This window comes from Symsagittifera roscoffensis, chromosome 6 (assembly GCF_963678635.1).
Source record: "Symsagittifera roscoffensis chromosome 6, txSymRosc1.1, whole genome shotgun sequence".
NCBI classification, from domain to species: Eukaryota; Metazoa; Xenacoelomorpha; order Acoela; family Convolutidae; genus Symsagittifera; species Symsagittifera roscoffensis.
In genome coordinates, this window is record NC_087067.1 from 28,883,713 (window position 1) to 28,897,202 (window position 13,490).

General features: G+C 32.8%; 2 protein-coding genes across 4 annotated transcripts in view; both read left to right on the forward strand.

The window, feature by feature from the left end:
* LOC134847689 (uncharacterized) overlaps window positions 1-2,326 on the forward strand; it is a 35,016-nt gene extending 32,690 nt beyond the window's left edge. For both annotated transcript variants that reach the window (XM_063864861.1, XM_063864862.1), the window contains exon 7: window positions 2,112-2,326. In XM_063864861.1, coding sequence (XP_063720931.1) covers window positions 2,112-2,299 — 188 coding nt within the window. In that variant the 3' untranslated portion in view covers window positions 2,300-2,326. The remainder of the gene's footprint in view (window positions 1-2,111) is intronic.
* A 4,541-nt stretch (window positions 2,327-6,867) lies between these two features.
* The window catches only part of LOC134847939 (uncharacterized), a 38,389-nt gene continuing 31,766 nt past the window's right edge, over window positions 6,868-13,490 (forward strand). For both annotated transcript variants that reach the window (XM_063865237.1, XM_063865238.1), the window contains exon 1: window positions 6,868-7,560. In XM_063865237.1, coding sequence (XP_063721307.1) covers window positions 7,067-7,560 — 494 coding nt within the window. In that variant the 5' untranslated portion in view covers window positions 6,868-7,066. The remainder of the gene's footprint in view (window positions 7,561-13,490) is intronic.

Below are 13,490 nucleotides of genomic sequence, written 5' to 3' on the forward strand. Positions count from 1 at the left end.
TTTTTTTATATCATTCAAAAGGTATTGTTGTCCTAAACTTAAATTTGAAAAAATATTTTACCTGTGATCATTTTGTTTGATATCTTCAAGTTATGGGGGTTTGAATATTGCCATTTAGGCCAATATGGGACATTTAACGCGCGATATATTTTAAACTAATAACATGTATGCGGAGATTTAATCCGTCTTAGAATTCTTCCAAATTGGTTGAAAGAAGCTTATTTGCCCTTAATAATTTGTTACAATGAGCAAAATTTATCTTTTTGTACTTGATATGGCGTGTGGTGTGATGATTTTTGACAAAAATTCTCAAATTAAAAAAAAATTAATTTTAATTTTATTTTACTACATATAATTTTTTAAATGTTGTTACTGCTCCATTGACCTTTATCAGACATTAAGGCAGTCAGACATTAGGGGCTACGCCCTGATACGAGCAATTTTTTTTTCTTCTAAAATTCAGTTCATTTCTTTTATTAAAAGGAAAGTAAACTTCACTATTGAACAGCAAATGTGTAAGGTCACGAAAAAAGTGATCAATTTCTAGTTTCGAAAAAAAGTGTCAATCATAAATGTTCTCGAAATTCAATTTGGACTGCTTCATGACTTTACGACTGCGTTCATTATTTTTTTTCCATTTTTCTGTTGGCGATGTTTTCAGTTTATAAACAAATTTATTGCAATTTGCTCGTACAGTATCGCCTAAGTTAAGCAGTTGTAGCAATATAAGCAGTTAAAAAAACGTATAAATGTATGTTGGAGTTTTAAACTTTTTCCAAGCTTATCTATATCAAATGTTTTTTTGACAAATAATTTCTAAAAGCCAGCATTCTTTTCAAACTGCATGTTGAAAACTAAATGCTCCATACATGTTCCAATCTGATTCCTTTTACATGTATCAACATGTTAAAAATATATTTTCAGCAATTTAATTTTTTAAATTTCGGCCTGAGTTGGATTCGGTTTCAAGTCCGCTAGGCTTGTTGTCCTCTAACTAATTGTTTTAGTGGAATATAATCGTATTTTTTGTTATATTATGAAGAAAATTAATCAACAAAAAAATTGTTGGTCAAAATATAATTTTTAGCAAAATTTGATAAAATAGTGTTCTCCTATTGCCTAAACTTGACCAATAAATTGATGCCAACATATAACTCAAATCTGATGTTCATTCTCAGTGTTTCTGCTGACGATTTATGCAGCCGAAATATAACTTTACAACTCAAGCATTGAACCAAACCAGTCGCCCATGAATTATAAAACCAGTTTGAAACTAGTTATTTAAATAATATTTTCTTTCACTCTTAAAAATTAATAACTAACCATTCATAAAACATAACTAAATCTTACTCTTAATTGTAAGCCTGAAACCCTGGTAATTCAAAGAAAATAGAATTAAAGATAGAAATCAGTTGCTTTCTTCTCTCCTCTAACTTCGCAACAAACGAGTATATCTCTAGATCTATTGAGACTAGGAAATACGAGATATAAGAGTAAGACTAGGATTGGTATTAGACTAAGGAGTTGCACGAACTTATCCGGTCGCAAGTAGATAGCGTGACGAAAGACGGTATATCCTATCCAAAGTTACTATTTGAGAAGGCCACCCGGGACCTGAACTCAATGGGGCCAAATGGGGCCAAATTTTCACATATTTTCAGCCAATCAAACTTGAGAATTCAACAATCTCAGAGAAATTGCAATAGTTTGGAAAAAAGCGAATAAATACAAGCCATTGACATTAATACTGACCATGTGTTTGCTTGAATTAAGCATTTTGTAGTTTGCGATCATTCGATCCTTCTGTCATGAGAATACATCCGTGATTGAATCCGCCGAAAATATAATTCATGGGTGAGAGGTTTGACTCAATATTTGAGATGTAAATGTTTATATTTCGGCAGCATATTTAGTTAACCCAAATGCTTTTATCTTGGGAAAATTGGCCATCAGAAATTAGTAGTAATTTTTTCCTTTCCGCGGCGCACCTCTGCTATCGCTTTAATTTCGTTTTTTTATGTGCATGCAGGGTTTATTATGTGCGTTTTTTTTATGAAGGGTCGGATCTTCAAAAAATATATATTAACTCATCAATAGATTATGTGATTTAGCGATTGACATGGTGCTTCTATCTATGGCCGATGTACTGATCATGACTGTGGGAACATATGGAGAATCAGGGGCTCTTCTTGGAAAAGAGAAACAAGCAGTTTATTTGCCAGACTATTATGGATACACTTTTAGTAAAAATATAACCAACTCCAGATTTATTCGAATTCCATTTAAACAATGGCAATGATAAAACACTTCCGAAACAGGCGACGAAACATATGGAGTGGGTTTTTTCTACCGAAAAGTTTTTTACTATTCAACTAACAAGTTTTGGCGGCGTTCTGTGAGGTCTTTGAAAGATATTGCTATTTTGAGCTTCAAACAAAAAATCTTACGACAACCGCTGTCATAAAATCTTTTTGCTTGGAGGTCAAAGTAACAATATCTTTCAAATAAAGGTATCAAATAATAATATCTTTCAAATTTACAATCACACAATAATTTACAGATGGTGACTTTCTGTAAAACTTTTATGGGGTTGAAATTGTCAATTTGATCATTTGAGATAACCAACGCAATGTATTTCGTTATTTCATTGCAAAAGCGAAAATAAATCCGACAGATCAACTAAACTGTACGAAGCCCCCCTTATATTTCTTCTGTCTTTTAATCTTCACTTTTTTTTCTCGTTCCCTTTTCTCGACCATTTCAAGCTCAATTCTGTCTAGACTCGCGTATCGTGTCCGGTTGTCTTGCTTTTCTTGTTCCTTTGCTTGGCTGCCCCTCCCATTATATTCCCCCAACTCGCCGCTGCACGATAAAGCTTGACTTTGGACCCTTGATGCTGTTGAGCTTTATGTAATAGTAGTGTAACTTTAGAATACCCCCCTCCCCCACCTCTTGTTCACTGTTCTACCCCGCGGGGCTCATGCTGTTTTCTCATCTGAAGGTCATTGATACCCAGAGTCTGAATCCTCTTCTTTACTTGTGTAGGCTCTTACGATTGCTTTATTCTCACTTTGAATATCTGTTCATGTTTGACGACTTTACCAAACATTCCAACTGCATATTACAATTTCTCTCTTCTCAAACTTTAGTTAGGCAATCGGCTGACATCTGGTCGGACTGGAAATGCAAAATGAAGAAGCCTTCATATTATAACAATAAAAATATTCTCAACTTTTAAGGATTTGATTTTCGACCTATACACACGCATTTTTACGTTAAGAACATGAGAACATCTGTCAACACTCAATATCCAGTACCGTGCCAATGGGGAGGCGACCAAACTTTCCAAAGGGTCCCCCTTTTGGTATAACTTTACGCTATCTATTTTTAACTGGCCAACCTCAAAATTTTTGGGCGCCACTATAACTAATTTTGAGGGGGATGGGCGCATTTAAAACTTTTTTTGTTAAAACTGGGGGGATGGGCGCAGTTAAAACTTTTTTGTTAAAACTGGGGGGATGGGCGCAGTTAAAACTTTTTTGTTAAAACTTTCCAAAACGCCTTTTTTACCTGTTTTTTTTAAAGATACCTGAGGAGCAGAAAACGTTGGCAAAAAAGGGCCCTTTCAAAGTTTTCTGAAAAACAGCCCCCCCCCCTTAGAAAAATTTCTGCGCACGCCACTGTCAATGTCTGTTCAATTCTTAATCGACCCCCTATATCCAACTCTATAAGTTCCCAAAAAGTCTTCTTTTTCTGCAGCACATCTAGTGGCAAAGACGTCTGTTTCAAGAGAGCTGTTGTGACATTTGGCAATCACTTGGGTCACCCAATGAAATACAGCAACCACTCCCAAGTTCTGCTGCCAAGTTACGTCCTAGGAATAAAATATTATAGAATCTGTATAATAATGTGGTTCCTGCGAATCGCAGAGGAGCTATGAGTAGGCCTGAACAGTCCTGTCGAGGATAGTCCATTTGTATTATCTCCCCACATTCCAGACAGTGTTATTTTGTTTATATCATTTTTTTCCGACTCAAGGCCGTTTTTTCTAGAACTTTCACGTTGTACCACTACTGCAGTCAAAATTATAATAGTTGTAATGCATTTTCTAAGGAGCAAAAAAAAATAGATTGTTTTGCTAAAAAAAATGATTTTTTTGTCTTACAATGCTATTTGAACACTCAAAACAAAAGTTGAATTCAAACTAACAACACAAATCATGCAGATCATCATTATAAACAAGATTTTGGGTCCAAAAATATACAATAAAATTAGGTTTGCAAGTAGCCAAGGCACCAAATCATCCCTAAAATCTCTAATCAGCAGTCTTAATGTTTCTTAATTTTCTTGTAACTTTTGATGCCCAAATCTTTCTTCCTTAAACCCCCAATGTGGGTTGTGGTTTTAGTAATGGATAGTGCATGATAACTTTGCTTAACCAGTTCGAGAGAGAGTAGAGGTCCATTGTAGACGCTCAATTATAGTCCTCGCTTCGGTGATTTGCTAAAAAGTCAGGTCCTTTTGGTCTGGTTGGTAAAGATCACAGAACTTTTCAAATTTCTCATCATCTGTCTGAAGACAGAGATGCAGTCAACCAATTCTGACCTTGAAAAACACATGGCCCAAGAAATTAAATGTTTTCTACAATGGCGACTACATTGTTCCTTCGCAATGCCTCCTTCAAATATACCGTGGCTAACTTGTACATAATGTCAATATGTACATCATGGTGGTTGATCACCATATCAATGAGAATGCTAAAAAATTAGAGAGTTAAAATACTTCAAAATATATTACACATTTTGGTCTCAAAATCAGTTCTGTACAAAATTATCATGCAAAATATAAGTTTTTGTCCAGAATTTAGGCTTGTTGATCAAATCTAAGAAAACTAACTTATTTGTCAGCTTTTGTTTTATGTAACAAGCGGAGATCTAGTTTTTAAATTTAATCGGCACTAAACAATTTGGCTAATTAAGAATTACACAAAGTATATAACGGCAAAAAAAAACAAGGATAGCCGGTTACTGTGCAAGTAGCACAGAATGTTCCGGCCACAGGCTTGAAAAAACGAAACTTGTTTTCCAAATTGGTGTCGTGATAAAAAAGATCTGAACAAAAAAAATAAAAATTAAAAATACTTGAGAGTCATAAAAGAATAATTCAATTGAAAACAATTTTTGAAGAAAAATTACTAGAAAAACAAAAAAAAGTTTGAACAAAATTTTGAAAAATTTTAAATTTTTTTCAATTTTTTTTGCGGAAATTTTCTAAAATTTCAAATTTTTGAATAAGCTTTTGTAAGCCTACACGGTCACCCTAATAGCTCGAAATAAGACCACAAATCAAAAATCAAAGACCACAAATCAAAAATCTCACGACTGAAAAGGTTTTTATCTGATATATCACACAACCCAGTCCGATGGTTATTTGTGGTACATGATTTTGTGTAGAAACAAAAACAAAAAAAACTAAAACCCACCTAAATACAAAGTTCCTTCCCATTTCCAAAGGTCGGAACAACAAGCTGAAATCCTTTACACCTGATTTTAATAAGTTTTGTCATATAAATTTTTCAAAAAAATTATTCATTGACATAACTTCATAATCTTGTAATTCCGCGAGGTTTTAAATGCTGTTTTACCTATGCGTATAAAATAACAAGAGTTGCTTGGAACTGGAAACAAAAGCATGTCCAGTCATCTGTAAGGATTATCCAGAGAGAGCAAAAAATATTTTGAAAATATAGGGCAATAAACAATCCAAAAACCTGGTTACATCTTACTAAAGCTGTATTATGGCTCTTTTGCTGACAAAGCAATTTTGAAACTTTCTTTAAACTTTGAAGCACTCTTCAAGGCTCTTCAAAATTTTAAAAGATGATTAAGAAATTATCACAATTTTTATTTTCAAAATGTTGCAATATGCAGATATACACTTTATTCGGCTTAATAAAAGCACCAATAACAACGTTAGAACCAAAATCTGAAGTACTAATTTAATAAAAATTGAAAACTACTTTCATAAAACTTAACTTTTTTTTTAATTCTAAGAAATTTTATTTCAATTCACTTCAAGACCATACACTGATGTTTGATGTTAATTCTCGTTTTATGAGAACAAAATTGTTTTGCTGAAGTAAGAAATTGAGCAATAATCGAATTATGCTTTTCTATTGTTGTTGCTGATGTTGAAGAATTGATGAAAGTAGTGAAGTCTCTTAAATAGGTCGTTGATATTTTTTGGTATATTTTTATTCAATAAAGACTAAACCAGGGGTGTAGAATTTTCTTGAGGGGGCGGATTTTCCAAAATTTTTATCAAAAAATTTTGTTGACCTTTTTTTAAGTTATCTAAGTTGATTTTCTAAATTGATTTGGGGCGGAATTTTAAAAACAAGTCAAAATTTTTGTCGCTTTTTTTTAGGTCGGCCATTTTCAATTTCCGAGCTCTCTCGATGCACTAAGAAGACCCTGTTTTGGCTAAACTTTCTGCGCCGCAGGAGGCAAAGTTTTGAAAAAGCGTTTTTTCGGCGCGCGCTTCTCCAAATTTAGCATACCATGGCGCCTTTAGTAGAAAAATTTTAGTCCTTCATCAAAAATGGATATCTCAAAGTAGTGCAAAGGGAGAGCTGTAAACTTATGAACCATATTTTGAAGCTTGTTTTCCATTCTTGTATCAAACAAATCTTCAGAGTTTTAGCTATAGTTCCCAAAAGTTTAAACTTGTATGCCGAACTGGCTATTGACCACATTGATCTCCCTGAATAAATTAATCGACAGCATTAGCAGTAAAATTTGAGCTTTTCAGAAAAGACATTAAAAGACTGGCGAGAAAGTGAATATGCTCACAACAAACATTGCTGAACGCGTATCTTAACTTTGAAGTACATGCTTTAGTTTCTACCAAAAAAACGCATAAAACGTAGAATAAACGAAAAAACGTGCAGTACATGTTTATACGCAGAGCACAGTTTACAAATATAAGTTATTTTTGTTCTGTCCAAATAGCATTAAAATTTCATTCGAGTTCAAAATTACTATCCAAATTTTCAAATATGTAGTCAATGAAAATGGGCTCGTCGAAAGATCGCAACTCGCTCCGCTCGAAGCTTTCGGTTAACACGAAAACAGCTTCCGAGAAGCACGACCCGAACCTCAGCCATTCTTTCGTGTCCGACCGGAAAACACCAATAAAGGCCGAGGATGCCGTCAGCATTCGTAGTGGCCGAAGCGCCCGAAGTGTCCACTCACGAGCGGGAAGACGGAGAAGACATCGAACCAAAACCGAGACGACTCGCCCACCTACTTTGGTTTCGGAAATCTTGAAAAAACGAACACCTTTTCAAAAATTCGACCCGACTTTAATAGCCGACGAACGTGAAATTGAGCTGTTAGTTCACAATGAGAAAGAACGAGGTCGTCTGCCGAACGAAACAGATGAGCATTTCTTATTGGACGAAAAAAGAGCTCGGGCATTACGTCATTGGGAGTATTTGCGACACGTCACAAAAGCTCTCGGAGCCAATCGGAGGATGTTAATTCGGGTACAGAAAAAAAGGTTTGTTCAATTTCCTTGTAAAATGATGCCATTAATATGATTTTTCCTCCCTTTCTGTGATTGCTCTTTTTCTTTTTTCAGTTTTGCAAAAAGCATTTGAGACTTTCCATCATGACATTAAGCTGAAAAAAAAGTTTATGAATTTAGGGGAAAAAAACTTCTTTTGAAAAGAAAACAAGGAGAAAACAAATGCTGTAGAGAAAACAATGCAAGTCACTTATCCGCAAAATGAACTGGAACCTTTAATTTTTTTCCTTGACATTAAGGACACTAACACGAGTGCGTTACAAAAAAAATAACTTTTTCGATTCCGATACAGCATTAGTGGCGGCACACAAAAAAAAACAGAAATTTTTCAGCTGATGCTCGATCTGGTGATACAAAAACGAACTATCAATCAATTCAACTGATTGTAAAATTTTGCGCTTCGGCAAACATGGTGTATGGTGATTTAGTTTTTAGGTGCATCAAAGATTATGCCCTGTGATTGTTACTAGTATCCAGAAATTTTATCGGCCCAATTTTTTTCAAAAGCATGTGATACCATTTCCCAAAAACTAGCTTTGTTCCCGAAAACCAGCTAATATTAAACTGCGTACGTTGTACTAAACTTCCCCTATGGACTAATTGCTTATGGATGTGGCAGCCAAAAACTTTGAACGAAACTTTTCATGTCAAAAACGTATAGCTGATCGTGGTAAACAAGAAGAAATTTAATCTTATCACCAGCCGTCTTACAAATAGACGCATTTAAGTAGTCTAAGACCTTTTTCTTAGTTAATTGTCTCAAATAGTGAAAAAAATTCTATAAATTTCTAGATTCTGGGCAAATAAACTGTATATAAAGCACATCGTGGAATACCCGTAACTTGATTGAACTACTTTATTATAGATTAAACATGATGAAAAAGTGTTTTCTTAAAGATAATCAAATGGTACAGTTTTATGGTCAAAAATACTTTTGATATAATGACTTTTAAGCCAAACTAACTAACTATTCAACCGATAAGTCAAATTGATAAATTTGATCATCTGATCATTATTTATAAGACCCATGTAATTTAGCTGGTTACCCGGGTTGACAAAAAATACTTATCATACTATTTCTTATTATGAAAAAATAGCTTATCATACTATTTCATATTATGAAAAAATAGCTAATCATACTATTTCATATTATGAAAAAAATGCTTATCATACTATTTCATAGTATGGAAAAAATGCTTATCATACTATTTCATAGTATGAAAAAATAGCTTATCATACTATTTCATAGTATGAAAAAATGCTTATCATACTATTTCATAGTATGGAAAAAATGCTTATCATACTATTTCATAGTATGGAAAAAATGCTTATCATACTATTTCATAGTATGAAAAAATAGCTTATCATACTATTTCATAGTATGAAAAAATGCTTATCATACTATTTCATAGTATGAAAAAAATGCTTATCATACTATTTCATATCATGAAAAAATAGCTTATCATACTATTTCATAGTATGAAAAAATAGCATATCATACTATTACATATTATGAAAAAAAATGCTTATCATACTATTTCATAGTATGAAAAAAATGCTTATTATACTATTTCATAGTATGAAAAAATAGCTTATCATACTATTTCATAGTATGGAAAAAATGCTTATCATACTATTTCATAGTATGAAAAAATAGCTTATCATACTATTTCATAGTATGAAAAAATGCTTATCATACTATTTCATAGTATGAAAAAAATGCTTATCATACTATTTCATATCATGAAAAAATAGCTTATCATACTATTTCATAGTATGAAAAAATAGCATATCATACTATTACATATTATGAAAAAATAGCTTATCATACTATTTCATAGTATGAAAAAAAATGCTTATCATACTATTTCATAGTATGAAAAAAATGCTTATCATACTATTTCATATCATGAAAAAATAGCTTATCATACTATTTCATAGTATGAAAAAATAGCATATCATACTATTACATATTATGAAAAAAAATGCTTATCATACTATTTCATAGTATGAAAAAAATGCTTATCATACTATTTCATAGTATGAAAAAAATGCTTATCATACTATTTCATAGTATGAAAAAAATGCTTATCATACTATTTCATATTATGAAAAAATAGCTTATCATACTATTTCATAGTATGAAAAAAATGCTTATCATACCTTCTTCATAGTATGAAAAAAATGCTTATCAAACTGTTTCATACTATTTCATACTATTTCATAGACCAAATAAATAGCTTCTTAACAGGAAGCAGTATAATTTGGGAAAGTTAACGCTCGTTCGTTCATTATATAATTTAAAACGATCCGAACTTGATGATCTTCTTGCCGCCCTTGGGAGCGTGAAATTGACAATCACAATGTTTATTGCTGTCCGATACGACGTGAAAACAATGAATGTTTTGATTATCACAAGGACTAGTACTAAACAATTTTCTGCTTACTCTTGGACCAATCAAGCACGGTCAAAAGTACGGAAAACGAAGAAGATTAGCATTGGCAAGCCTACAGGAAAACGCGTACTTGCTAAAACATCGTTTTCACCGGTCAAGCTTTGTGAAATTCAAAACACACCCTAATTTGAGATTCACTTCTATTTAACTTTTCAATCTCTTCAAATTCAAACCTTAAAACATTCTTTGTCAGCATTTTGTATAATCTTATCATCAGTCATTGGATTCTAACTCAGCATTATAAAGTGCAACTCAATATTAAAATCATATCTGGTAAAAATTAGTGACGACTTGACCCATCTTCATGAGAAACATCAAAGACAAGCTAAGCTGTTTGTACTAAAAGTCGTTTTTTTTGCAATGTTGCAAAACATACATATATACAGCATATTAAAAACGACAACATCCAGAACTACAAAAATTAGATATAATTTTTAATTGTTTGGGAAAGTAGTCTATGCGTCGGTTTTACAGCTACCCACCCGCACTCAGTAAAAAGAGAAAATAATAGATTATAATGGATTTTTATTGCCAGTCTCCATAAGTTTCAAAAAAATATATTATTATTGATTAAAAGTGGATTGTAATTTTACTAATTTTCGAAACACAAAAACCCAATATAATTGATTATAATCAATTATAATCGATTAATTTTTGAAAAAATTATTTCTGAATTTTTTTGAATTATAATCCATTCAATCGATTATAATCCATTTTTATTCGAAAAACGCCATCGCTTCATTTTGTTTTAATTTTGTTTTGTTTTGTGTGCTTTACAGTTGGTTTCTTTTCCTAATGTTTACTGTTAAATTTCTTACTGTTTACTGCAAGGACGGATTAAGGGGGGGCTGATGCCTTTTTTCAGGTATTCGACCCCCTGCCTACCCAAAGCGTTCCCCCTTTGTACTGTTTTGAGATACCCATTTCGGAAATCCGCCTCCACCCTTCGAGAAAATCTCATATCTCTTTTAATTGATTATAATTTATCAAATTTTCACCAAAAATATTATCATTATGTTCATAAATTGTTTAAACATCTAAAATTGCCGCTTATAATTAATTATAATTTTGCTAAAAGTACGATTATAATTATAATATATTCGATATTTTTCTCTTTTTACTGAGTGCGGGTATATCTAATTGAACGGAGTTTTTGATGTTCATGTTTTAGTGCCGTAATTTTCAACGTTTGACCATTTTTTGAAAACCTTGCGTCGTGTTGTATTTCCATGCTTGAAATTACAAGAAGATTGTGATACTCTCGGATATACAGTGTCGATAAACGGTAATGGTTGAAACGGAAGCGGTTCGATTAGGTTTAGATTTAAAGAAAAAGCGAAAAAACAGTTTAAAATCTTTCATTTATGCCCGAGTCCGATTGAATCTGACCTCGAAGCATTTGGGATCCACATACTTTAGTACTAGTTCATATAAATATTATGATTACATATTAGCGGCAAGTCATTGGGAGTGATGCCACTTAATTTTTTTAGAGACAATTTTTGAGTCAATCCTTACACAAGCACACATAGCTCCAGGTACAAAGTCTATTAACAACGAAATGTTTTTCAAAACAAAAAACTGGTCCAATAAAAAGAAGTCTTTGTTTAGGTCCTTTTGCCTGAAGAACCAATTTGTTGTAGTTTGAAGGCCGGCAGCTCAAATAATTTTTTTTTCGATCTTCTAATTTTGTAATAAATGGTATTTCGTTTCAGATAATTCGTCCGAGTGAAGTTGTTTTGTTTTCAGTGAGTTTTCTTTATTGGGGTTGAAACCCATTTGGTTTTTGCAGCACCATTTCTCCAAGATTTGGAGATCATTCTGAAAAACCGACGCGTCATTTTTTGAGCGTAAATATAAAAATTTAGCATCGTCAGCAAACATAAAAGGCTTTGGTTTCAACTGATGGTCAAAGTTCAAAAAATTTGATACAAATTTCTTTCTTGCCAATTTGTCCTAATTAATTGATGAATTGAACAATGATTAAAATTATCAAGCGCTTTCGCGAAGTTCAATTAAAATCTTCAATAAGATGATCGGAAAAATGAATTGCCTTATAACTCTCGTCTATGAAACAGAGAAGTTGAAGAACAGTAGAACCTTCTTTCTGGAAACCGTTCAGACAAAAAGGGATAAAATTATTTTGTGACATTAAAGCGTATCAAACAAGCATTTTCAAAATCGTGGATACAAAATCCAGGCTAATAATTGTCCGATAATCATAGTTTCGCTTTACGAGCCCTTCCTTAGGAGCGGTGACACCCGATCAAATTTCCGTTTTTCTAGAACTACACCAGTTTTGATTTTTTTTGTAGAAGAATTATTCGGGAGAAAGATAAACTTTTGTGCTGCTTCTAAATAAAACAAGAGTTAGTTCATCGGCAATGGTTTTACTCCATCGCACAATTGGTCAAATTTTTCACCTTGATCTAAGGGATATAAAACATTTGAAAAGCGGCTTTGTGCTTCAGTTATGTGCTAAATCAGCTTCGTTAATTTTTGATCAATTTCAATCAATTTAATCAGTTTTTCTAAATGTGGTTTTTTAATGTCAGGTTCAATTTTGGACGCCAGTGCTCCTTTTATTTGATTATACTGACATTTTTGATTAGGTAAGATTTTTCTCTGGAGATTGATGGAGGTACACTGAATCGATGTACTGTTTTAAGGGTAACACACTATTTCAAGTGGAAAATTAACCAGATTTATCATTCCTCGAGGTTTGAAGAGAATTTTTCACAATCAGCAATTGCATAGCTAATTTTTTTTCTCGAATAATTTTTTACAGTTTTCGTCGAACCATCTAAGCAGTTTTTTTTGCGACTTGATCATCATAGTAAGGTGAGGAGAAAATTGCCAAAAAAATTCTAAGTCTAGAGATACGATTGCTTCTGACTGGGATGTAAAAACAATATAAAAAATAGATGAGCAGATCATCAGGAAACCAACAAAATGTTCGATATTGAGCTTATCAAACCTGTCAAGAAGTGTAGACTCATAGTCACCAGTTGAATACAAAGATGACCAATTTGTTCTGTCGCATTTCTAATTAGCAAAGCACAACAACTCGGAGCAGCCATACCCTTAAGAACAGATGACAACCATCGATATGCAATGGTTGTAGTTGGATTATAAAAGCTAACAATAAGATAAATCAGACCATCTACTATTAATCAACGTACAAGGGAAATCGTCACTCATTTTTGTTGTATCAATCGAGTGAGGTATTTTTTGTCAACTCCAGAAGAACACCTCCGTGTTTTGATGGTTTATCAGTTTGGTGTTCGCAGCGGTATATGCAAAGTTGGCTGAAGTTAAGAGCGGTAAGTCGCTGGGAGTAATCCCACTTGATTTTTTTGTAGACAATTGTTGAGTCAATCATTACATGAGCACACATAGCTCCAAGAAAAAATTCTAATAACAACAAAATACTTCTCAAAACTGGTC